At 47.4% G+C, this 27,562-nt stretch overlaps 1 protein-coding gene across 3 annotated transcripts in view; it reads right to left on the reverse strand.

Annotated features, from left to right (window-relative positions):
- Positions 1 to 27,562, reverse strand: part of NUTM1 (NUT midline carcinoma family member 1) — a 380,268-nt gene that overhangs the window by 156,178 nt on the left and 196,528 nt on the right. For 2 of the 3 annotated variants that reach the window (XM_078644818.1, XM_078644817.1), the window contains exon 5: positions 22,704 to 22,820. The exons of the other annotated variant lie outside the window; for it this stretch is intronic. In XM_078644818.1, the coding sequence (XP_078500944.1) occupies positions 22,704 to 22,820 (117 nt within the window). The remainder of the gene's footprint in view (positions 1 to 22,703; positions 22,821 to 27,562) is intronic. 3 annotated transcript variants of the gene reach the window in all.

Consider the following 27,562-nt stretch of genomic DNA (forward strand, 5'->3'; position numbering starts at 1 on the left):
CTGAGAGTGTTCCATGGCTAAGTTGGCGATTTGTTCGCTAAACAAAAAAGGGAAAGATGGCATTGATTTAGGAGGTCTGTACAGAAGTACGCACAACATAGTAGTGTTAGAGGTTTCGAACTTTAAGACGAGATTGTCAATATCTGGTAGGTTGATGGAGGTAAGGGTAGTAGTTTTTAAGGAAGAGTGGATGATTGCTGCCACCCCCCCCACCAGACCTGCCATCGGCACGGTCTGCATGAATGATGTAATAGTTTGGGGGAAGTGCGGCTAAAATATCTGGGGCAGAGTCTGGCGTCAACCAGGTCTCCGTTAATAAAAGGACGTCAGGGTGCTCTGTGATCAAAAAAAGGAAAACATCCTGTTGATGTTTGACAAGAGAGCGGGTATTTAAGTAGAAGAATGTCAGGGAGTGAGGTTGGAGAGTAGGCTTGGGCCGAATGAGACGGGCATTGTACGGCGTGGAAAGCAATTCATCAGGGCATGTGCAGTCCGCCAAGATCCCTAAGTTTTTAGCTTTAGTGTGGGTAGCTCTCGATATGTGACCATGTCCGTTGTTGTAGGATAAGAGGGCAGAGCGAGGGTAAGGGCAGAACCGGGCAGCATGCCTTGCCCCGGGGCCCGGTTGGGCGCGGACGGGCGCAGACGGGCTTGCCTTAGGCGCGCCTTTGGCACGCAAACGGCGCGCCCGCTGCGCGACCGGAAGATACACATTTTTATACAGGGAGGGAGATCCTGGTGGGGGGGGGGCGTGGCCTCTCAAAAAGGGGCGTGGCCTGTGCCCGCGGCGGGAACGGCGGCATTGGGTTTGGGTTTGTACTGCAAACAGCGCTTAAATCCGCTCTGCGGTTTTGATCCAAAGCGTGTGAGCCCTGAACAGGGTACAGAAGAAGGGTGCAGGAAGGATTAAAAACAGTGATTAGTGACACTCAAATTATTAAAAGATCTAGCAAACCTACTCCCGGCTTCCGCCTCAGGAGAAATTACTGTCTGTATGGCGCTTGTAATCAGCGTCCTTTAGTAGTGACGGCCGGCGGGGGCGTGGCCTCTCAAAAAAGGGGCGTGGCCTGTGCCCGCGGCGGGGAATGGCGGCACTGGGTTTGGGTTTGTACTGCAAACAGAGCTTAAATCCGCTGTGCGGTTTTGATCAAAAGTGTGTGAGCCCTGAACAGGGTACAGAAGAAGGGTGCAGGAAGGATTAAAAACAGGTAATTAGTGACACTCAAATTATTAAAAGATCTAGCAAACCTACTCCCGGCTTCCGCCTCAGGAGAAATTACTGTCTGTATGGCGCTTGTAATCAGCGTCCTTTAGTAGGGACGGCCGGCGGGGCCTCTCAAAAAGGGGCGTGGCCTGTGCCCCCGGCGGGAATGGCGGCATTGGGTTTGTGTTTGTACTGCAAACAGCGCTTAAATCCGCTGTGCGGTTTTGATCAGAAGCGTGTGAGCCCTGAACAGGGTACACAATTGTCCTATTCCTGTCGTGGGCTGGCCCGTGGGTTCGGGAAGCCCGGAGACGTCACTCTCCTAGGAGTAGGTGGGGGTGGGTCTGTCCTCTAGGTCGGTCCAGTGGAGTGCTCCGGGTCCCGCTACTGTGCAGGAAGGAGACCGGGGTGTTGCCCAGTGCACAACCGTCAGCAATAAGTTCAGCCAAGTGCGGTTCGTATCTTCCAGGGTCCACCGAGGGGTTCAACACAGACGCCAGGACTGCTATTCAGGGGGTAGGAGGATCCGGTCTCGCCTCCGACCATGTTCTCCTACCAAGGACTTGATGTGTTCAATGATATCTTGCTTGACTTGCGAAGCTGTGTGCGCGTCTAGGGGAGGAGAGCGCCGATGTCTGCGGACAGTGGACCAGGATGGTCTGGCCGAAACTCTCGTAGGCGGTTAGAGACGGTCGGGACTGGCAGAGCGCGACGACGGCAGCCATAGCAGTTGTGACGCTTCGTGGTAGGATCGGACTATTCTACGCTTGGACTCCCAGGTGAAGATGAGAGCGAAAGGATGGCCCCACTGGTAGGAGATGTTTAGACTTCTCAACTTGTTCGTAACCGTCTTGAAGGCGCGACTGCGCCGCAGGGTGTTAGGGGTGAGGTCTTGGAAGATTTGTATCTTGTGACCATCATATGTAAGGTCCTGGGTGTCCCTCGACGCCCGAAGGAGGGCCTCTTTTTCCGTGAAGAAGAGGACTCTTGTTAAAATGTCTGGGAGGAGACTCGGCCGTCCCGCGGGCCCGGAAACACGGTGAGCTCGGTCCAAAGCCGGCGGGGAGGCGTATCCATCCCCCTAGACCGTGTGGAGTGCGCTACATATGTCATGATGTCCGTCCCTTCAGCCCCAAGAGGAACCCTCCGGATGCGGAGGTTGTTCCGGCGACTGCGATTTTCCAAATCTTCTTGCTTCATCGGCAACTCGATGTTCTGGTCCTCCAAGATAGCCAAGCGCTGCCACAACTGCTCCTGATCCTCCGTGTGGGCATCTACCGTCTTTTCCAGGCTATCTACTCTCTCACCCAACTCTGAGACCTCCTTACGAAGTTCGCGAACGCAGGAGTGGACCTCCGTGCTCAAAGAGCCAATCTCTGATTTCAGTTCCGACATAAAGGAGGCCATAAACGCCTGCGTCACCGGGGGAGAATCTCCTCCAGTCTGTGAGTTCCCCCCCGCGGAGGTAGAGTGTCCTGCCTTGTTCCACATCTCTGGTACTGTGGTGTCCTTGGAAGCCGGGGCCGGGGTATCCTTGCCCCTGCCAGTGCGAGTCATGATTGCGATGCAGGCAGCCTCCAAAGCTCCCTCAACAAAGGGCAGGGAGAAGCCACGCGTCTAGTGGGCCCACTCAGCCACCGAAAAGCCGTTCCTCGCTCCCACGCTGTGGTCCTTCACAACAGTGCCTCTCCCCCCGCGCCAACTGCGCGCAAGGCTATGCGGGGAAGAAGGAAGTGGCCTCTCAAATCACAGCCGTACCACCAAGGCGCGGGGACCCGCAACGGGCACCCACGGGGACCCCAGCCGCGGCGCCAGGCAGCGGGAGCGACAAGCCACCTAGTCCAACCTGTGCACTGCCAGCAATGAGTCCCCACAGCCCTAGAACGTGCACGCTATCACCTCCAGGTCGCCTGCCAGAGTCAAAATGGCGGTGCCTTCAGACCACGCTGATGGCCTCCCCCGGCGGTGTCCCCTCTGCTGCTGCGTGACGGCTTGCCAGCTGAGGCTTGGACTTCACCCCAGGCGATAGCAGCACTAGGCTAAAGGCTACAGTCCAGGCCAGACGTTGCAGCGCTCGCCAGGCGCCAGCTGAAGGTCACCCAGCGCGTTCCCCTCAAATTGGCGGCGTCCTCAGTGGCCACTCTGTAGGCCCCTCACAGTGTACCCGGTCACTGTCGCAGGACTGCGCACTCCCCCCAGGCGGAGATGCAGGGAGACAATGGCAATGGACCCGTGCCTGGCCCCCGGGCCGTCACCGCACTCAGGGCCCCATAGGGCAGGGCCACCAGGAAGACAGAGCACAAAATGGCGGGGGCGCGCTGGCCGTAGATTCCCACTCCCGCCACACACAAATGCCCCGTACCTGCTGTAGGGCTCACTCGTCTAGGGCCGCCATGCCGCACCTCTGCCTTGCCTGTCCGCCGTTGTGCCTGCCTCCGGGGTGTGCTCTTCCACGCCTTGTGCGCCCGGTCGCCGCTGGCGTCGCAGGCGGGCCAGGCCACCGATGATGTGCAGGCGGTCCCCCCGGGCTCACCGCACCAGATCCGCAAGCTCCAGGTCGCGCTCAAGCAGGCGCCGAGACACGGGCAGGCTCCCCGCAGGCTCCTCCTCCGCTGTCCGCACTAGGAGCGGCCGCCGCTTCCTGTCTGACAGCGGTGCAGGGCAGGCCTCACTAGGCCTCGCCAGGCCGCACACTCGTGCCGCCTCTGGCTCTGCTACTGGTCGGGTCTCCCCAGCTCAACAGAGCGGTCACTGGTCCAGAGCACGCCGCCCCTGCACAGCCGCCCGGTGAGATAGCATCCGGCAGGCGGGATCCTCACAGCGCTGAGGGACAGTCGGAGCTTCTGCGGTGCGGCCCCTTCAAAATGTCCTGCAAATCGCCGTCAGGCGAGGCGTCGATCCACCGCCGATGGCACCGCAGTAGGCGGCCAGCTATTGCCCCGGTTCTGTGGGCAAAGAAACCCCCCTGGGTCCGCTATATTTGCCTATAATAGCAGCGGATCGCCGGAGCTCCCCCAAGGCGCGTCTCATCGCATCGCCGGTCAGACCTCGCCCCCGCAAGTATATTTTTGGGTGTAATGCCACTACCATTGCAGTGCTCACCGCTGGTACGGGGTGCCACTGAGTGGTGTCTTGGATTGGAGGCTTGGAGCACCCAGACCAAGTATGGCCCAGTGCCAGCTTAAGGGGGCTAGCAGCGGAGGCTTACTGCTCACAGCTTAGCTTTACTTTCTTATGAAGTGCATTTCACGTACTCATGGTGATGTCAAAGTGAGGCCACGCTCCATATCTGTGCCTGCTTTGACTCTCTTTGAGCAGGGCAGAGGGGTGTGTAACGGAGGAACTTTGGATCGAGGGTCAAGGAAAATGGTGAAATAGAAGCTGGAGAGCCGAGGAGCAAGCATCGGGAGGAGGAGGTTAGAGACGATGAGAATTGGGTTGAGTGGTAATGATTTTTTTTTCCAGTTTTGAATAGCGCACATTTGACCCAAAGGTATTGGAGCTCTTTACCTGAGCACCAGTTACGTTAGACAAGGACAAATTCATTTTTGGTAGGCACGGGGAGATGACATAATTTGCCCCTAATCACAGGATTTTGAGCTGACGCAGAGACTACAACCCGTTTCCCCAGCTTCAAGTTAGGCAACTCTGGTGGGAGAATAGGGTTTAGATACCAACTGAAGAATAGTAAGTGGGACAGACAGACAGACAGACAGACACACACACACACACTTTCTCGACACCACTTTAGGACCTTTCCGTACAATTAGCGCCTATAGTGCTTGAAGTAGTTAGAAATTACTTACTGTTTCAAATGCATTCATCGAGAGAGAGTTTCATTACCTCATGAGGGTTATGCTTGAATCCTGCAATATGATTGTGCAAAAAGATGGTACCCAATCGTACGGATTTGATTAAATTTACATTGGGAGGAAGGGCAGTCTCCCGAACACAGGCTCAAAGTCTCAAACGTGCACTCCTCGAATGTGCTCAGGCAAGTGAAACAGCCGCTTTCAGCGGGAATGAGAAAGACAGCGTGGGCAAGGCGTGACACTCGAGTTTACTACATAATATCTCAACACTCGTTTTTCACTGTGAAACCAATGTGCTGGGGCTTGTCAACTTACACAAAATAAACAGACAAGCGTGTGGGACAAGACTCGTTTGCAGCACAGTGTGTGCGCACAAAAAGTGGAGCACTTGCGCTGCGCGCTTGACGGTCGCAGTCCCAGCTTGTACCTCAACGCCCCCTTCTCCTCTCAGAACGCTTAAGTGGTGGTCAATGCGAGAATAATGCTGCTCTGCTCAAAGGCTTACCGATCCTGCAACAAGTCCCCGCTTCTGCAGCTCACCCTCGTGGATCAAGACAACAGACAGCGAGAGGGGAGCGGGAACAAAGGGAACGAACGGGACATGGACAACAGGAAAGGGGGCGGGAAGATGGACAACACGGCCAACGGGAGGGGGCGAGGAAGCAAGACAACAGACAGCAGGAAGGGGCGGGAACAAACGGGACACGGACAACAGGAAAGGGGGCGGGAAGATGGACAACACGGCCAACGGGAGGGGTCGGGGAAGCAAGACAACAGACAGCGGGAGGGAGGCGGGAACAAAGGGAACAGAACGGGACACGGACAACAGGAAAGGGGGCGGGAAGATGGGCAACACGGCCAACGGGAGGGGGCGGGGAAGCAAGACAACAGACAGCAGGAGGGGGCGGGAACAAAGGGAACGAACGGGACACGGACAACAAGAAAGGGGGCGGGAAGATGGACAACACTGCCAACGGGAGGGGGGCGAGGAAGCAAGACAACAGACAGCGGGAGGGGGGCGGGAACAAAGGGAACGGGGACGCGGAGAACAGGAAACTAAAAAGCCAACACTTCCAAACTCTGCAGCTAGTGGTAAACAGCGGTGGAAAATAAACAAGAAAGTAGTCCCTAAATGCGTATATAATGCTGAGCAATGGAAGGAAACTGTAGTTGGTCAGTGCTGCTTCCTGCAAAATGGAAGCAAAGCGGAAGTGACGTTTCGGACCACCAGCCAATGAATGAGCTCCATAAAAAGAGCAATGCAAGATTTAACCAATGGAAAGCTAAGAAACAAATATACACACAATGGGTGGAGTTTCACCACTAATACGAACTACTTGATGCCTCGTAGAGGCAGCGCAAGCGCTGCCTATGCGAGACCTAAAAATGGCACCAAGAGCACGCTCCACATTTTGCCAAAACCCGCTTAACTTCGAGCACTCGAAAAATATATGCATATCATCGGCAGCGGAAAAGTCACATCTTGGACATTTAGAGGAGACTAGAGGGGCAAATCTAGCTATTTTCATGGGGGTGTAGCATAATCTATTAATGACGTAAAAATTATGCTGGTTAAACAAACTTATATAAGGTTTGAAGTGATAAAAGATACAGATCTGCAGCTATAGAGTCCAAGGCTGACTGGTTCCAAGCAGCATACTGTGGAAGAAGATCTGTGACGTCGGCATCCAGGAGTTTCTTGTACCAATACGCGACCTCCTTTTTTTTAGGGTTGGAATTCTGAAGACGAAACTCAATTTCCAAATCGCCCCCACTAGACTCTTTTTCTATACCAGGAGGCCATTTGCAGATATTTAAATTTAGAAAAAGAGCTTTCTATTTTTGATCTTAATACTTCCCAAGGGAGGACTAAACCGGAGGAAACAAGAGCCGACCAAATCTCGATGCCAGTCCTTTTAATAGGCAACGTAAGACTATCCTCCAGGCAGGCAGGTAGCCCGGGGGAATCCCAGATGGGAGCAAATTCAGAATAGTAACCAATCCCCCATCTACATCTAACCTTGTACCACACTTTGAGTGCTGCTTTTAAGACTATCAGACAGACCATTTTAAAAAACCTTGGTGCCCCAAGCTTGTATAAAAAAACCTTCTCCCCCGCCCTCAAATGTGGCCATTTCTCTCAATATCTTCCCCCAATTAGTTTCTTTGGTTATAGTAAGCAGCATCCGGATATTTTTAAATTGGAAGGCAAAAGAGTACCGAGCTAAATCCGGGAGAGCAAGACCTCCCTTCAGGAGCTTACGTCTTAACTTCTTCCAGGAGAGTCTGGCGCTCTTATTGGACCAAATGAAACTACCAATTTTGCCTTGAATTATGCTGATGCCCTTACTGGGAAAATCGAGGGGGATGGTACTAAACAAGTATGTCAGCTTTAGTAAAATGACCATCTTTACTAAATTAACCCTGCCGTAGATAGTCTGGGGTAAGTTTTTCGATCGTGTAAAAAGAAGGTTGACCTCCTTAGACACCTTCTTTAAATTAATCCGAGGTACATCATCTAGGTCTTTAACTATAATAACCCCCAGGTATCTAAATTCCTTGCTCAATCTACCGACCCAGCTGTTGATGTTCCAGTACATCACCTCTGTCTTAGCAAGGTATCCAGAATATGAACCAAATTCCTCTAAGAGAGCTTCCACGATTGGTAGTATCTCCACTGGGTTATTAGTGTATAGCAGTAAGTCGTCCGCATATAGGGCTAACTTGCTACTATATTGATGAACGCTAAAGGGAGTGATTAATTCATCCAGTCTTAATGCTTGAGCAAGAGGCTCTATATAGATCGAACAGCAAGGACGAGATGGGAGATCCCTGCCTTGTTCCGATAGATATGCTAAAACTTGCTGTTGGCATACCATTTAACAGGATTACTGCAGAAGCATCCTGATAACAACTGATCAAAGTCTGTATAAAAATTGGTCCAAATCCCATTATCTTTAAAATTTCCCAGAGGAAGACCCAACAGACCCTGTCAAAAGCCTTGGCTGCATCGAATGCCGCCACAGCCAAGGGTTCCTACCGGGCCACCGCCAGGTCCATGCTACCAATTAATTGGAGCGTCTGCTGCTGAATATACCTCCCTGGGATGAAGCTCTTTGATCCGTGTTGATCAGCTGCGGGACTAGCTTGACCAATCTCCCAGCCAAAACACTCATAAAGATCTTATAGTCAGCATTAAGCAGGGAGATTGGTCTCTACGAATCGGCTTTAAGGGGATCCTTCCCTGGCTTTAAAATAAGAACGATTATGGCCTCCTTCCAAGACTTAGGAACTTTACCTTCCAGACTGTAGATATAGTTAAATAATTCACACAGCCTTGGAACTAGCTCCTCCTGGAGGAGTTTATATCCCTCACCAGGGAGAGCATCAGTCCCCGCAGCCTTGTTCTTCTTGATGTTACTTATATACAGTTTTATCTCGCTCTCTGTTATAGGAGCTTCGAGATAATCTCGGCTGCCCTCAGTTAATACGGGTAGTTCTTTATGCCGCAGCCATTTTTGGATATTCTCTGAGCTAGGAGTTATCTCTTCTCTATACAGATCTGAAAACAAGGAGAGGAGGAGCGTTTGCATCTCCTCCAGTTTGTAAGAGGTAGCCCCGCCCTCATGAATTATTAATTCACTAATATTATTTTTAGCTCGGTCCACTCGTGCCTTCCAAGCCAGAAGAACACCCGCCTTTTCACCGTATTCATAATTTTGCATATTATGGGATGTCCACTGGGCCTTTACTTTTTGGTCCAATTTCCCCCTATATTCCTGGTGAAGACGATCAAGAGCACTGAGAACTTGTGTCAGTTTTTCAGAATGAACCTCGGAGCAACTTGCCCTTTCGCCCTCCAACTTAGTTATCTCTCCTTCCAATTTATGGAGATCTTGGGCCTCCTTCCTATTTTTGGAACAGATCAGGCTATGTAGCTGGCCGTGTGTGTGTGCTTTAAAAGCATTCTAAACATAATCTAAAGATGTTGAGCCTATATTAACGGAAAAGTAATCCAATGTGGAGGCTTTAAGTGCCCTGATTATTTTGACATTGGACAGCATTGCCCTTTTCAGGGTCCATCTAGGCTTAAGACTATACATCCTCCCTAAATATGAAAAGGAGATAGGGGCATGGTCTGAAAGAATACTAGGTAAAATGGAGATATCAGATAAATTCTCTAAACTCAGCCTGTCAGCTAAAACATAGTCAATTCTAGATGAATGACCATGTTTTTTACTGAAAAAGGTAAAACCTGATTAATCTCCCTTCTTAGCCCTCCATACATCAGCCAGCCCAAGATCATGAATCATATTAGTCATTGCCCGGCGTATGCGTGGGGCTCCTACATAGTAACTCTGATTTGATCTATCCCGTGAAGGGTCGAGAAGGATGTTAAAATCACCTCCAATTATTATAAGAGTAGTGGTTTCTATTAGTTTAGTTTGCATTTTACAAATATGCGCCGGATCTTCTACATTAGGGCCATAGAATGAAGCTACAGTTAACTCGATCCCTCCAATCTCCAGCTGCGCTATGATCCATCTCCCCGACTGATCAGTTAAAACTGATTTAATATTACCTCTAGCTCCTGATTTTATTAAAATAGCCACCCCTTTATTGTGCGCTGCCTGTTCGGAGGAACAAAAATGCTCAACCCAGTGATATTTACAAAAGATGGCCCTACATTCTGAATAACTCAAGTGAGTCTCCTGTAGGAGACAGACTTGAACAGGCGATTGGTCGAGGTATTTCACGACCAATCTTTGTCTACGTGAACATCTCAGCCCATTAATGTTCCATGAGATAAATTTAATTTCACTACTCATCAGGGCTGCTACGTCCACCTGATGGCGAAACTTTACTCAGACGTTTTAAGGATGGCTTAAATTTTAAGATAAGGTTGAGATTGAGGATTTTTTAAATTTTTTTTCCCATTGCATCCCCACCCATGCTCCCCCCCACCTCTCTCCCTCCCTACCCCAGTGACCCCTTCACCCCCGCGCTCCCCTGGGGAGTCCCCCCTTCCTCCCTGAGCATGAGCCCTGTGGACTAGAACCCCTGGACATGACCATGGAAAAAAAACATTTTTTTATAAATACTACACCAGTCCCTCCCGGGAAGCCCGGCTAAACAATAACTAACAGTGGATAATATACGAGTACCCCCTCCCCCTACACCCCACTTCCGTTCTTTATTTTATCAATGAGGGCATCTACTTCCTCAATTTGGAGCAAATTATGCATATGATTATTCCACATAATCGGGAGGGATGCTGGAAATCTCAGTTGTGTCTTAGCCCCCAATGAATATAGAATTGCCATTCTTTTACCAAGCTCCCATTGTTTTGTTGCTGTAATGTGGGAGATGTTAGCCCTGATGGTCAAAGAAAATGAGTTGGATGAGGCATTACTTTTTATCAGACCTTCTTTCAGAGCCAAGGATAAGATTTTCACTTTTACAGAATACTTAAGAAAATTTACTAAAATTTTTCCTGGCTTTTGTTTAGCAAGATTCCTCTTATATGGGTCCTGATGGACTTGTTGAATATCAAGAGCCAGATCTAGTTCCGGAGAGTCCTTGAGGATAGTTTTTTTTAAAAGAGAAATCACGAAGATTTTATTGTCTCCCCCCTCCAGGTTCTGGCACATTTAGCAATTTTAGGTTGTTTTTTCTAGCATAGTTCTCAAGTCGCTCTATATCCTCCTTCATTTCCCTGTTTTGGAGGACTAATTTATCCATTTCCATTGAGGACGAATGTAGTGCTTCCTTATTTTAGGAATTTCAGATTCTAAGACGTCCGTTCTCTGAGAGACCTCTTTAAGTTTCTGTGCTAGTACCTCGCAAGAAGCTTGAATTGCTGCCTGATTAGATTCTGAAACGGAGAACCTTTTCCCAATATCCTCCTTTAGGGCCAATAGGATATCTGCTAATGACCCAATCTCCAAGCTGGTAGGGGCTACCGCTCGAGGTGGTCCAGGTAGTCCAGGTGTTGCAAGAGTTAAAGAGGATACAGATGTGTCTGCCTTCTCCATTGCAGAGGGTAAACCCAACCCATTCTCTTGGACTTCCAAGGTCGAATACCTGTTTGAAAGTTCCACAGAGGAGTGGATGACCGCACGCTGCTCAGTGAATACTTCAGGTAATTTCGTTGCAGCAGCCGCCCCTTCTACAGCTTTATTCATTGACCCAGGGGAGGAAGGGGCAGAGGCTGCATACTATCCTTAAACGGGGGAGATTTGGTGAAGAAGCAGACTGTATACTGGTAGACGCCAAAGTGCTGCTTTTATTTGCCCCCCTATTCGATGGAGTAGATAATACCTTGTAGAATGTCTTTAAGGAGGGTGTAATTCTAACTTTGGAAGACAAAACTTTCTTCGCCCTCCCCCTCCCTTTTCCACTCACTGGAGAGGTATTCTCCGTAATAGCTTTCCGCTTGCCCTGCCTGGCAGTAGCCCTTACTTCCGCAACCGGGGGCGAGACACAAATAATTTTGGCAGAATCAGTGCCTGAATCGAATTTGGCAGCCCTAGTACGCAGCGTGTACCGGCAAATGTTAGAATTTATGATAGCACTGCGGGAGACGCTGCAGGGAACACTACTCTCACTGTTCTCCATAGAGATCTGAGGTCCCACCTGCTAAACTATCCCAGCTGAGCTCACCTGCACATCAGGGACCCCACTCCACACCTCCAAGATGGTAAGTTCTCGGAGAGGGAAAAATCAAAGCGCTGAGGTCCCACCTGCTAAACTATCCCAGCTGAGCTCACCTGCACATCAGGGACCCCACTCCACACCTCCAAGATGGTAAGTTCTCGGAGAGGGAAACATCTAAGTTCTTACCCTTGCCTTCACTGGAAACAATAGGGTGTTAATTAAGGGGGAGAAGGGAGCAATCTCCTACCTCGCTTCAGATTCCCACCACGCGGTCCCACCTCTGCTCTCCAAACCTTCGGGAGAGGTAGTCACAGGCAGGCGCGCAACACCCATTGGGCTCACCGGGCTTCAGCCCCCCCCGTCGCCTCCTCTGCCCGGGCTAAGATTACACGCACTGAAAGGATGCATGAAGGCTGCGCATCCGATCCGAGAATGATTTTTTTAAATGTTTCTGAGAGGCCCGGCAGCCCGAGCCGCCAGACAGCCTGCCTCTGAACCGTGTCAGTGAGTTAACCCCCTGCCCTCACCTCTTGTTTTCCTTTAGAGTGGCGCCGCGAGGTGAAATCCTTGCCTGAAGGCAGGGATTTCACCTAAACACTTGATGGTGTGTGAAGATGGGGTGTGAAGATGTGCACAGCAGGGGGAAAGGGCTGGCCAGTGCAGGTGACACTTTTCCTTTGTAAAGGAATTCCTGCTGGCGTCATAGCCCAGGGTGTGCTGTCTGTGCACTTGTATAGATGTGCATTCCATACAAGTGCACAGGCAGCAAACCCTGGGCTATGACGCCAGCAGAAATTAATTTACAAAGGAAAAGCATCACCTACACTGCCATCCCTTTCACCCTGCTGTCTGTGAAAGGGATGGAATACACATCCAAGGAGCTGCTCACCAGATAAATGGTGAACAGGGCCATGGATCTTTCTATTTTCGCATCCAAGGGCAGCAGCGAAGAAGCAGAGGGGACCCAGGCAAGGAGAATCCAGGAGACCTATCTACCCTGAGACCTTCGAGGGGCTGGATGCCAGGACACAGTGCTGCTGATCAGCCAGACTCCACAGGATAGCATCAGAAGAGCAAGCAGCAGTTTTTTATTTATGTAAGTTCCAGTAACTTTAATGCATTTTTCAGCACAGCATTACTTACTGCCTGCATATCTAGGTTACTGTGAATGTTGTTCTTGACTTACATACATAGAAACGTCAAAGAGGACAGTCCCCTCCAAATATGCAAATGTAGTGTAAGTTTGTAGTGTTCATTTTTTTTGGGGTGCTTGTGGGTAATTTTAGAGTTCAGGGTGGGTGTGGGTTTTAGGGTGCCAGTGAGTCATTTTATGGTTCAGGGTGGGTTACGGATTGGGGTGCCAGGGGGTAATTTTAGGGTTCTGAGCGGGTATGTGTTTTGGGATTCCAGGGGGCAATTTTAGGGTTCAGGGTGGGTATGGGTTTTGGGGTGCCAGGTGACATTTTAGGGTTCAGCGTGGGTATGTGTTTTGGTGTGCCAGTGGTAATTTTAAGATTCAGGGTGAGTATGGGTTTTGGGGGGCAAGGGTGTTATTTTAGGGATCACTGCAGGTATGGGTTTTGGGGTGCCAGGGGTAATTTTAGGGTTCAGGGTGGGTATGGGTTTTGGGGTGCCAGGGGTAATTTTAGGGTTCAGGGCGGGTATGGGTTTTGGGGCTCCAGGGGGGTGATTTTAGGGTTCATGGTGGTAATGGGTTTTGGGGCGCCAAGGGGTAATTTTAGGGTGTGGGGTGGATATGGGTTTTGGGGTGCCAGGAGGGGGGGATAATTTTAGGGATCGGTATGGGTTTTGGGGTGCCCGGGGTAATTTTAGGGTTCAGGGCGGGTATGGGTTTTAGGGTGTGAGAGGGTTAATTTTAGGGTTCAGCATGGGTATGTGTTTTGTGTGCCAGGGGTAATTTTAAGATTCAGGGTGAGTATGGGTTTTGGGGGCAAGGGTGTAATTTTAGGGATCACTGCGGGTATGGGTTTTGGGGTGCCAGGGGTAATGTTAGGGTTCAGGGTGTTTATGGGTTTTGGGGTGCCAGGGGTAATTTTAGGGTTCAGAGTGGGTGTGGGTTTTGGGGTGCCATGGGATTAATTTTAGGGTTCAGCGTGGGTATGTATTTATAATAGTGCCAGGGGTAATTTTAGGGTTTAGGGCAGGTGTGGGTTTTGGGATGTCAGGGGGCTATTTTAGGGTTCAGGGTGGGTATGGGTTATGGGGTGCCAGAGGGGAATGTATGGTTCAGCATGGGTATGGGTTTTGGGGTGCCTGGGGTAATTATAAGGTTCAGGGTGGGTATGGGTTTTGGGGGGAAGGGGGAATTTATGGTTCAGCATGGGTATGGTTTCTGGGGTGCCAGGGGTAATTTAAGGTTCAGGGCGGGTATGGGTTTTGGGGCTCCAGGGGGGTGATTTTAGGGTTCAGGGTGGTAATGGGTTTTGGGGCGCCAGGGGGGTAAATTCAGAGTTAAGGGTGGAAATGGGTTTTAGGGTGCCAGGAGTAATTTTGGGGTTCAGTGTGGGTATGGGTTTTGGGTTAATTTTAGGGTTCAGGGTGGGTATGGGTTTTGGGGTGCCAGGGGGGTAAATTCAGAGTTCAGGGTGGTAATGGGTTTTAGGGTGCCAGGAGTAATTTTGGGGTTCAGTGTGGGTATGGGTTTTGGGTTAATTTTAGGGTTTCATGGTAGGTATGGGCTTTGGGGTGCCAGGGGGGCAATTTTAGGGTTGGTATGAGTTGAAGGGTTGTAGGGTTTTAAGGGAATGTGGGTGTGTATATATATATATATATATATATATATATATATATATATATATATATATATATATATTTACTTTACTAAAAAAAATAAGCCATTTACAGGGATATATAAACCTATATACATATATATATGTAGCGTATATACTGTAACATAGTTATATTTTAAAACAAATCTTTTACCACGCATATGCTTTTGTTGTAAAGGCATGTGCGTGGTAAGAGTTTGCATTGTAATGGTATTGGGTTGTAACAGCACTTGAGTTGTTGAGTTATTACAACCGTGTTGCAAAGACATGCATTGTGATGGCATGTGTTGTACTGTCTTACATTCGTGCGATGCTGAAGCACTTATCCATGCATGTAGCAGGTTACACCTAGTGGGTGTGTGGTTGGAAGAGTGTTGTCTTTATTTAAGCCTCTGTGAAAAGCATCTCCATGCAGTTCATGATGAATACCAAGGTGCAGTTATTGAGCTATGGGAATCGGTGCTTAGTCGTGTGATTGATGAGGAAGTGTGCAAGATAGGAGACCATTTCTATAATATATTTTATGCTGCCAGCTCTCATTAGCTCTGCAGGTCCCTTTATTATGCTGGTGGTTTATTTCTTGTGTTCTGGATCCTGGCTCCTGCTTATGATGGGGGAAGCAGTAGATGGTTCAATCTGATCTTATGGATTCGCAAGAGTTAGCAGAACTAATATATGTCATAGTCTGGTAACTTCTTATGGATGTATGACGGTACAACGCGTACCGTTTCTACGCGTGCCTTTACAACGCGTCTTTAACAACGCAAGTCGTTACAACGACTTGCGCTGTTGGGCGTGGATAGTGAATAGTATAATTTACTATTCTAACACCAGTCCCCGTGGTTAGTAGGGAAGGTGTTGGAATAGTAAATATACTATTCAATATCCTTTAGCGCCCTCCAGCGCAAGTCGTGGTTATGACTTGCGTTGTAAAGGACGCGTCGTAAAAGCACTGCGGGGTAACGTCCGCGTTGAAAAGGATGTTCCCCACTTCTTATCTAGTACTACAGACCTGCACATTACGTAATAATCTAAAATTAAATTTAGTTCCGGAATACCTTTCCAAAAATAATAGTTGCACCATTATAGACTCAAATGGCTTGCCCAGTTTGTGATTAATTTTTCATCCCATAATAGATGCAGACACCTCTCAGTAACTTTAATTTCGGGTGTCAAGAAGTTTCCGCTAGCAGGTGCTCTTCGGTTTCAATAAGTTTCAGATTATTGATGAGGCCCAACACACACACTTTTTTTAAGCATGTCCAAAGTATGTTGATTGGCTCTTCGAATGTGAGATTTTCCTGCAGGTAATGCAGTGTATCAAAAATGCATGTCAAGCAGGCGGTGTATTTGAAAACACCATCTTGGTTACTCAAACGTTACTAGGGTTGGACTTTTACATGAGAGCGCAGAGCTCAGGCAATTAAGGGTTCCACGTGTGAGCCTCTATCCTGACTTGATACATGCAATCATATTGTGGTATTGAGCTATTTAGAGGGTATTTACGTTGCTTGCTGATGTGCACCACTCCTTAATATCGCAATTGTGAGAGCATAATATCCACATTTGGTAAACACACTTTTCAATGAACTCTGTAACCTGCTGGTACATCGGGTAGGTGTGTGTTATACGATCTGCTATCCTTTCATCCATCAATCCAACCATCCATCCTTTCTGATTTCAATGTACTCTGCCAACCTTACACCGATCCTTTTAGCCACCATCTCAGATATCTATTCACTCTACCATCCCTTCACCAACGCATCCATCCTCTCACATTTAGATTTACTATAGTTTCACCCTTGTATCCATCCATTCTGATTTCCTTTTACGCTGCCATAATTTTACCCATTTAATTGGGATTCACTTAACTTACACAAAGACCACTTATTGTGGTTTTGCGTGGTTTAGTAACTCCAGAGTAATGAGAGGCAGAGCATTGAGCTGCCTTGAGTTACCTTGCGTTGGGAAGTTGTTCCATGGGTGGAGCTAGGGCATTCCCACACATCTGTCAATGGATTTTGACACAATCCCACAGTTACTTCGGCCAGTACACCTGGGAATGCTTCCAAATGGTGCGCCTTCCAGGCCCAGGCGTTACTAGGGGAAATATCTTTATTTATCCTTGTTGCTTCCTTTTTCCATGTGAGCTGCATTCAGGTATTCCTTCCTTCTCAGTAAAATTCTTGCTCATAACGCAGGCACCGTTGCACCATGATGTCTGCATTGGCACTATGCAGCACCAGTTGAGGGAGACAGCAGAAATGTGTCATATTTTTGTAAATATGGCACATTTCTGCTCTCTGCCTTTGATGCAACACAGCACAACATGTTCCCTTGCCAAGTTGTGGTGCATGAAAGCTTAGTAAATCTGGGCCTAAATATTTGTGAGGCCTGTTCTTTCTGTAGGTAAGCGTACATTGAAAGCATAGAGGGCACAAGTCTTTGCGTCAAACATTAGAAACTGTAATCTTATAATTATGTATCCAGATGGTTTTGCATAATTGTTTGGGGCTGATTTGCATTGGACATTTTCATATTATAAGAAATTCCAGCCATTTCATTGAAGTTTTAGACATGTGGTAAGTGTGTGGTATCATAATTGTACAGAAAATCAGGCTACTTCTAGCTTGCTTCTTTAAAGAGTTTTAGGGTAATTTAGAGAGGTACTGGGTGTTTAACTTGTATTTCTTGGCTTTTTAATGTTGGTTTATTGTACAAAATTACAGTATTCTTTCCCCCGTAGTTTTGTAATAATTAAGTAAGTGACCTGAGGGCCTTTTTTATATTTCACTAGAGATCGCTATCCGCATACAGCAGGATGCCGAACACCAGAGGCTTTGGACCACAAAATGTTAAGCGGCGAAAGATAGAGGATTTTTTCACTCGTCAGCCAGCCGCTCAAGACCCTTTGACAGCATGTTCTGATTCAGGTGAAAAACCTGCCCTGCCAGCTTCCGGCTACACTCCTGAAGAACATTCAGCATTTCTTCATTCTGAGTCTCCTGCATATACAACCACTGGTATGCCAGCGACTAGTAGTCCATGTTTGGAAAAGTCAAAGAGTTCATCCATCCTAGATATAGGAGTATATATAGATGTCTCAAGACTCAGCACAGTTTCATCATCAATCCCAAATGAGTTACGCTACCAACTTTTGCACTCTTCCTGGACGCCAGAGACATCATACAAGTTTCCAGTTGTTCAAGAGGGAAATCAAGCACGTCGCTTTCAACATGAATGGTTGAAAACCTATCGCCCATGGCTTGCCTACAGTGCTAAACTTGAGGGGGCCTTATGCAAGATGTGTATACTCTTTGCCCGTAAAGAAGTTGGAAGAGGTTCTCATCAAGCTGTGGGGAAATTAGTGCTTCGGCCCATAACAAAATGGAAACATGCTCAAAGTGATTTTCGTTTCCATGCTTCTTCCTTGTATCACAAAGAGAGTATGACAGCGGCAGCTAACTTCTCATCTATTTTTGAAGGAAAGTCTGTTGCTGTTACAACTATGATCGAGAGCAACTGGAAGAAAACTATTTTGGAAAACAGAAAACGACTTGTGCCAATAGTGGAATCAGTACTCCATTGTGCAAAACAAGGTATAGCTCTTCGAGGACACAGAGACAGTGGACAACCTATTACTTCAAAGGAACCCGAAGAGAATGATGGCAATTTCCGTGCTGCTCTGCGCCTACGACTTCAAGCTGGTGATGAAGTTCTGGCATGGCATCTGGCAACGTGTCCCTCTAATGCAACTTATACAAGTTGGAAGATTCAGAATGATATCATCTCTGCTTGTAACATTCTAATGAGAAATAGAGTGGTGGAGCGCGCAAACAATGCAAGATTTTTTGCCATTTTAGCAGATGGAACAACTGACAGTGCCACTATCGAGCAACTTGTTCTAGTAATTCGTTTTATAGAAGGTACATCTGTGTATGAAGAATTCCTTGGCTTCGAAGAGCTTCAGGATGGAACAGGGGTTGAAATTGGAAAGAAAATTCTCACTTCCTTAGAAACCTATGGCCTGAATTTAGATCGTATACGTGGGCAAGCATACGATGGTTGTGCTGCAATGAAAAGTTCTGTTAAAGGTGCACAAGCGCTAGTTTTAGAGCGTGTGCCAAAGGCATTTTATGTACATTGTGGAAGTCATTCACTGAATCTTGTGATTGGACATTCATGTGAAATACGTCAAATCCGTAATTGTCTTTCAACACTTAAAGAAGTGTCTAATTTTGTAAGAGGCTCTGCAAAAAGGATGGCTGTCCTAAAGGCGAAATTTGCTACTTTGCCAGATACAAAAATGAAACTGTTAAGTGGTTTATGTGAGACACGGTGGGTTGAAAGGAATGCATCGGTTGTTCGTTTTGTTGATATGTACCCAGCTGTGGTTGACTCTTTGCTTGAGATCTCGGATTGGCAAGATCACAATGCCTCTTCCAAGGCTGAGCAATTTCTCGCAGCTGTTCAGTCCCATAACTTCATTGTTGCATTACACATCCTGGCACGATTTTCTGGGCTACTGCTTCCTGTTTCAGCTGCACTCCAAAATCCTAATACAGATATGTTGGAGTGCATAGGACAGATTGAAACAGTCAAGCAGGTGATTCAAGAAAGCAGAGACAAAGCTGAAGACGCATTTCATGAGATTTTCATTAAAGCCCAAACCACAGCAGGGGAACCTCTGACAATGCCACGCCTTACTGGCAGGCAGACACAACGGGCCAATTACAAGACTAGTGATCCTGAAGCTTACTTTAGGATTTCAATATTTTTACCATTTATAGACAATTTATTGTATGAATTGTCAGAAAGATTCAGCCAGCATGTGAAAAAGGCCTGTACAATGCAGTATCTGGTACCAAGATTTGTTACCCAAGAGTCTTTTAAAAATTTGAAGGATGCTCTTGACATATATGAGGACGATTTACCTGGTACACGCGAGGATCTTAAAAATGAATATGACATGTGGGTAATGACATGGCTGAAGGTACCTATTGAAGAAAGGCCAGGGAATATAATGGATACCTTAACTCATGCTCACATTGACTTCTATCCCAACATATACTGCCTGCTAAAATTATTTGCCACTTTGCCAGTGACAACCGCATCCCCAGAAAGGTGCTTCAGTTGTCTTCGCAGACTGAAAACCTATCTTCGGTCAACAATGGGGCAAGAACGACTCTCTGGACTTGCAATGATAAACATTTCACGTGCACATTGTCCTCCTATAGAAGCAATTGTTAATGAACTGGCGAAAAAGGGTCGTCGCCTTGAAATGGCATTGTGAAAATTGGTTATAATGTGTTCCTAAAGTGCTTTGTAGTAAAATATATTAAATTGGCCTTTTAATTCAGTACATTCTGTTCTTTTTTCATAAGAAAATAGCATATAAATGCATCAAATTAACAAAAATGTGTGCTTTAATTGTTGTCCAGTTTCAAAAGCAGAATTCACCACATTTTTTTCTCAGCTTGACCTGAGCATTAACCGATCCTGATTATCTGCCATTTTAGCTCCGCCCCATTGATTAACATTAGCCACGCCCTTTCATCTGCCATGTTAGCCCCCCCCGAAATTAAGACCTAGTTGCGCCCCTGGTCACAGGTGCTGACTCTGCCAACGAAGTCTCAGAGCTGCAAGCCGGGGATTCGCTGACTCCACTCCCGCGCCGCGCCGACAAACCGCAGCAACGCAGGCTCCTGCGGCGCCCAGCTGCCTTGAAAGTCGGACACCATCCAGGGAGAAAAAGGCTACATCCGAGAGAAAATTTAAAATAAGAAGAAGCCAGCAATACCTTTTCAAGGTAACAAGAAAAAAAATAGCAAAAAGAAAATAAATTCCAAGCTAGGGAAGCGGGGGGATCCGTTAATTTCTATTTATAATATCATATAAAGTGCTCGCCGGGCTCCAAGGAGGGAGCTGGTAACGCACTCGAGGGGAGCTCGACCACAAACGTTAGCTTCCGGCCGCCATGTTCCCCCCCACTGTCTCTTTGTTAGCAACATCTCTGACAGGAAGCCTGATGAGAGTTCCTTTATGTGCTCTTCAAAGGCTGCAGAGGTTTCATAACAGAGGTACTAGGCTATTCTTCGAATTTAAAAAAAAAAAAAGGCACAAAAACATTATTCAAGACCTGACTGATATTACTGGTTCCCTGTAATACTCACAAGGATATGTTAGGTAATAAAGCTTTGGGAAGAGAGTTTATCTCAGTTTAATACTTCCAGCTTCTACTCTGGCACAACAAATCCACTAGCAGCTGCTGCTATAATAAAGTGGTCGAGCAGGGGGAGGGGAGGGGAGGGGCTTGCAATTAAAAAAATAAAAAGACTAATCTGCCTGTCTGCTCCCGCTGCCGGCCACCTCGTTGCTCCTCTTGTCCCAAAAGTGGATGCACGTCACTGCACAGGCTCCCCATCCAATCCAGACGTTGTTCTCATGCTATTGCTAACATGAGAGCAGCACCGGGATTGGCCTGAGTGGGCTGGTTTAACACTCACTCCGGCACAGGGAGCTTGCAGCTTTTTTCCAACCCGGCTGTACAACACATCTGGGTTGGAGAAACCTGAATGCACATGTCTATTTTCCAGGCCTAAGACAACTGGCCAAACTGACATGCACACTTATAAGTGCCTACCACCTATTGCTGACGTGACACCCGTCAGCATGGCACCGCCCCTGCCCTCGGCTCGGCTAGGCTGGCAATAAGGTAAGAAAAATACAAATATAATAAAATTGTTTATCATTTCATTCTTCAGTGGGCAATGCTCCTCCACCACAGCGGAGGAGCCGCCCCTGAACAAACCTCAAGAAAGTGTGAAGAGGAATCTTCTAACCGAGTCAGACACCAAGTAACACTAGAAGTCTTAATTCCTGGTTCTTTAATGATCTAATGTGTCTAGTTTGGTGAATGTTTATGTTCTAGTCCTTGTGAATAAAGATAATGCCTTGCTTGGGACCACTTCAATATTTTTGGGAATGGTTGTGGAAGTGCATGCTAGGTCTCTTCACTATTTAATGGAAAGGAGATCTGTTATGAAGTCAGAAGTAGTTTCCAAATAACTTTATTGGAAAAAAGGCAATACGACCTCCTGCCACGTGAGCTTACAATCTCAACTGGCTGTTAAACTGTACGTTTAGAATCTAGGCAGAGGAACATTCCAAAGGTGACAGAAGAAGGGGAGGCAGGGAAATTGGGAGACGGGACAGTGAAGGAAAAGGGGGTTGAATAAGAGAGGGCTAATTATAACAAAATCTTTTTGAAATGTGTTTATTTTTTTATCCTTCTGAAATGGAAATGCAACTACAGTTGCATCTATATTGTTGAGATGGGAATTATTTAGACCATGTTGCAGCTACGAGTTTGGTAAAGCTTTATCTGGACAACAGAGAGTAAGGGCCCTGATTTTGTTGCTGGTTGGGCTCTGGTCCGACCGGCACCATAGCGGTAGCAGGGCCGCCCAACTACAAGTCGGCAGTCCCGTTGCCCTGATTACAATGTGACCGCCTTTAGGGTGGTTGCAATATGTATATTTTCTATTGCTGCGTGTGCTGCAGACTGTAGCACAGGCCCAAAAGAAAATAAACACTGTAAATACATCCCTGCACCATGTAGCAGGCACCATGCGGTGCCTGAAACATAGTTCAGGGATGGTTACAGGGACACCAGAGGTGCCCCCAGGCCTCATAGCAGAGGACCAGGGGAGAAGTCACTTTCTGTCTGCCTTTTCATGGTGGGTGAAACGTCATGAGAGGGCAGGCGGAAAGGGACATTCTAAGCCCTACAGGTGGTGCCGGGGCAGGCACCGCCCTTATTGTAGGAATTACTGACCCTCCAATGCACCGACAGGCGTTGGAAGGGCTGCGGACGGTCCCTTCACCTACCACATCGTAACGCAGTGGGCAGACCGCAGGGGCCGATGTCGGTGGGTCAGACGAGCCGTCTGTGTCGGACCCACCGATATCTTAATGAGCCCCTTAGTCATGATGCACTCAATCTGTCCTCTAAAAAAGTGAAATTCATATTCAGTCTGCATTCTCATTCAATGTTTTGCCTCTCCATAGAGGAATGTCAAGAGAAGGCTGTGTGTATCATACCATTGGCTCTCTATTTATCGGAATCCCTGCGTAGGAGCATAGTTGCAAAAGGCTGTTAACATCCACACCACCTTCTGCATGATAGTTGGGCTTGAGGGCTCTTACCACTCATTCCACATCAGAGAAAACTCTGAGTACCTCATCGATGCTCAGGCCTTCCTCCTCGTCCAGCTCCTCAGTGGAACTGAGAGGATCTTTCTTCTGTTTTGGGGACAGCAGTCCTGCCAGGAAGGACGGGTTAATCACAGCTTCTACCTGCAATGCAAGGCAAGAACAGACCTGTTAGCAAGGAGCAGAGAAGTGCATGGTATGAACTGAGGTGCAGGGGTGTGAGGGAAGAGATGGTGTTGAGAATTAGAAGTGATGTTTACTGGCAGAGCTGTGTGCTGGTTGCCTGCTTCCCAATCTTGGAACAGTAGAGAGTGCTGAGATGTTTGCCCCTGAGTACAGGTGGTGTTGCAGCCTGCAGATCCTTACTGAGGTGCTCTGACTGATACACTCTCTCTCTATCTCTGGATTTTGACCTGGTGCTTCCAATCCGAATTGAGGTGCACTTAGGAAGCTGTACTGATTTTTTGGTTTGATCTTTGAGACTTCTTTAGCTGTATTGTCAGAGACTATTGCTTTTAGGATAAAAAATATGATACATTATACCTACATTTTGGGCCTTTTTGTCAGTCCTCTTTGTGCACTTGTCACTTCACTTGCCATTCACCCTCTGCTTCTGTCCACCACAACATACAGCATGGGGTGATGGGTAAACCTACTTCAGCCATTGGATCCCCTGACTGTGAGTGACAGCTTTCACCTTCTGCACAATGTGCACTTCTGCCTAAAAAGTAATCCACTACACTGCCAGTGCTGGTCAGCCTGATCCACCCTCTCAGCGGCTATTGAGCTGAGAGTCTTCACAGGCGGGGTGTGAAAGTGTTCTTGCAGTGATAAAGCCAGTAGATGGCCATTTCATTCTTTTCACATGAAATAAAAGCACGGAGTCAAGACCAGCACCTCAGTCAAATAGGCCTATCATGCTATTGGGCCTTGGCTTCCTAGTGCCCTTATCTTCTCTAGTCAATGTCATTTAACCAAATGCATCGTGGCACCTAAGAGCAACTTTGTCATACTTTCGGTTTCTGGAGCATGTTTTATTCTAAAGGGGGACCTGGAGCCCTCTCTCTGCTAATCGTGCATTGATGATCCCCTCATAAACCCTTTTCCCCCTACTTGTAATGTGCATATAGCACAGTGCTTTATAGCAAGGTGCTTCCAGTCCTGTGTCCCACTCACACCTCTGTTGTAATCCAATCAAAACATTTGCCACTGAGACAGAGAGGGACCTCTGTCAGCTGTACCTTTGTACGGCCGCAGTTTCACATACTTTGAGTGGTAATGATAATTGGCATTATCCAATGGTCCTTTTATTGGCTTAGAAATTTGGCTTGCACTGCCAAGCGTGAAAACACACGTACATTGACTCACACACACAAACTTTCAATTTAAAATACGTATTAATATAAATCAATAGCCCACAAAGTGCACACTAATTTACACGCTGTGAGAAATTGGATTACTAGTTGAGGGGAGTGAAACCCTACTCAAGCAGCAACCACAATTCTCGTCAGGGTGAAACACAAGCAAACGCCAAATTAACCTGTGCTGAACCCTCTGGTAGCTCGGCACAAAAGCAGTCCAGCTTAACTTTGAGGCAATCTGTAAAGTATTTATGCAGCACTTCAAACAGTAATAGAGTGAAAACGCAACTCAAGACAAATCCCACATCATTGTAGAAAAATAGAGAACAATGTAATAAGTTATTTGACACCAAAACAACAAATGTCCAATTAGTAGAACTGGAGCTATGCAATTTTAAAGATTTAGGTGAAAATAATGCTTAAAAGCACAAAGTGCCAACTGTGGTTATCTGTCGGCGCCGGACCAGAACAAAGTCACAAATTCAGCTGACTGCATTGGAGCGTGAGCCAGATACAGGAACCAAATTAGTATTGCTGAGAAATGTACTGTAAATCCTGGTTGTGGAGTGCTGTGCTATGCAGCATCGATCGTGTGAAGCAATGTGGGTCCACGTCGAGGGGGCATCACGCAGCTGCAGTTCCGGTGAGCAGTAAGGTGTGCAATGCAGGCGTGATTTGAGGTTGAATCACGCTGTATTGGTTCCGATGAAAGGGTGCAAGGTAAACGTCAAAGATGTACCACAAGTCTGCAGTTCTGATGAGCTGGGCTGGCTGTGATGCTGGCTTGTGATGAGGCTGCCTTGGTTCTCATGAGGCGCTGCAAAGAGCTGCATTGAATTTGCGTTCAGCTGTGTCAGTTCTGATGAGACCACAGGTGGGCTGGTAGAGCAATTTAGCCCCATTTCCAAGGGTTACGGACTGGAAGGGCACCAATTGGTGGAGTTATGACTCACAGCAGGCAGAGTCCAGGTGCAGGGTTCGGGATGGTTGGGGCCTTTTCTATCCTTGAGGCTTTGATCAGGAGGCCAGTCAACTTGCCCTCAGTGTCACTCTGGTGTTTGTGGGTTCAAGATGCATGTCCAGTGTGTCTCACTCAGGCAGCAGGGCAGAAGAGCAGTCCTTCTTACAACAGAGCAGCACATCAGTAGTTCTTCTGAGTGTTCCATAGATCAAGAAGTGTACTGAAGAGGGTGTCTGAGGGCTCTATTTTTATATCTGGTACATCCTTCGAAGTAGGAGAAGTTTCTGGAAGTTCCCCTTTCAAAAGTGTTGGGAATTTCCTGCCTCCCTGCCCTAGCTCCAGTCTGGCTACAGGCACAATACACTAGTGTGAAGTTATTTGTGTGCAGATCATGTATGCCCCCTCATCAAGATGTAGTGGAGAGGGACAAAACAAAGTGTCTAATCAATAAGGCACATACATTGCCAGAAAGACTAAAGGGTATTGTAAGTAACCCTATCAGCACTGAGCTCTAAAATAGTGTCATAGTCCAAACATTAATAAAGAGTAATCAGCCATATGACTATCCAGATATTCTAGGGGCCCCTCATTGGTATTGATGAGATAGTCATTTATTCTAATATCTATAGGTCAAGGCATCCTTATATCATCATTCAGGTACCAAATGTAAATGTAAATGTACCGGTATTTATAGAGCACACAGCTACTTCCCTGAGGTAGTGTCCCGGCGCTGTCCGTATACCGCTTAGGAACCCTTCCTGGTTTTCCCTGTGAGTGTCCACTCCTGGGCACCCCAAGGGTGAAACCAGGCATCCCAGCGCTTTTGGGGCCGTTGTGGAGATTAAGCAAGCTATTGCCCAGAGTCGCAGAGTGGGACCCATGATTAGAATAGGCACCGAGGCGAGAATTATCAGGTCCGAGGAAATTGAGCCCAAGACCCGCCAAGGCGGGTATTGAACCCTGGTCCCGGGCCAGACCTCTGCATCAGGGTCTGCCGCTCCAACCATTTGAGCCACACTTCTCCACAATGACCATATAACAGTGTAACCATGTCATGCAGTGTACTGTGTCTTATAGTGTACTGTGTATATCACGTCTCACAGGAACACTGAACTACAATCACGTTAAGAAACATGATCCCATGAAGTCTCCACGTTATGTGGACAGTGATTACCCGCTGTCTGTCAGAAGTACCACATCTAATCTATGCCTCATGTATGTGCAGACCTCTACCTAACGGTAACTGCCTATAAGAGGACCCTGACATGTGCAGACCTCTACCTAACGGTAACTGCCTATAAGAGGACCCTGACATTACAGATTGGACCACGGTATATCATAGTTGAGCCCCAGGGTATCAGTAAGGAGCTTAAATATCCATTTTTGTTCTTTAATAAACAGATATCTCGAAATGTTGCTAATGTGTGACGGTATCAAAGGTTTTTCCAATACTGTCCACTGGAAATCATCTTCGCCATGATGCTTCTCTACAAAATGTTTCGTGAGACTCGTCATTGTCTTTTTACATCAAAACGAGCTCTTGTGTTCAAGCATCCGAATGCGCACTTTGTGTGTCGTCATTCCAACGTATCTGGTCGAACAGAGGCAGGTCAGAATATAAATCAAATTGTCACTATTGCAGTTTGAAAAATAGACTTGTCCCAAGGACGATCAGTGCCTATGTCCACAGTGGTGGAATGTTTTGTTTGGGGACAGATAGAGCAGCTTCCACACGGATGGTGTCCCACTACAGCTGGTAGGTTCCACAAGGTGCCTATCGTTCTTCTCAGCACATCCTTCGGGCGCGTATGTACCAGCCAGTCACATATGCTACTGGCCCTCTTGAACACAAAGAGTGGTTGAGCGATCTTCTCACTGCTATGATTCAGGATACGCCATTGCCAACGAACTATCTTTTGGATGTTATTGGCTTTTGTACTGAAGGTACTCACAAATGTCAACCGATCCATCGGAGGTTTGGGTACGGGGGGCTCTAATAAGGCTTCACGATTGTTGTTCTTGGCTCGCTTGAGCGAACGCTTAATCAGTGAATGAGGATAATGTCTTTCTGACAGTTGTTTGTACAGACCCCTCGCATAATTCCGGAAGGCCATATCAGTCGTACAGTTTCTCCGCAAGCGGAGAATTGCCCGTAAGGCAAGTTGTCTCGGAGGGCTTTAGGGTGTTGGCTCTCATACTGTAGTAATGAGTTCCTCGCCATAGGCTTGCGGTAAAGCTCGCTCTGCAAACCTGCAGGAGTTGCATAGATGGATAGATATAGGCACGACAATCTTTCTTTGTTAATCTCTACAGTAAAGTTTAGATATTGGTTCCTGGTATTGAGCCATTGATGAAATTCCAAGATGGACTCATGGTTGCCTCTCCATACCACTAACACATCATCAATGTAACGTTTCCACCAACGGATAGACGTGAAGAAAGGATTGGTGGGTGTGAGTACATGTTGTTGTTCGAATCGATGTACATAAAGATTCGCCAAGCTCGGTGCAAAAACGCTGCCCATACTGGTCCCCGATATTTGAAGATAGATGGTCCCTTCAAAA

Source organism: Lissotriton helveticus, chromosome 5_1, assembly GCF_964261635.1.
Source record: "Lissotriton helveticus chromosome 5_1, aLisHel1.1, whole genome shotgun sequence".
In the NCBI taxonomy this organism is placed as follows: Eukaryota; Metazoa; Chordata; class Amphibia; order Caudata; family Salamandridae; genus Lissotriton; species Lissotriton helveticus.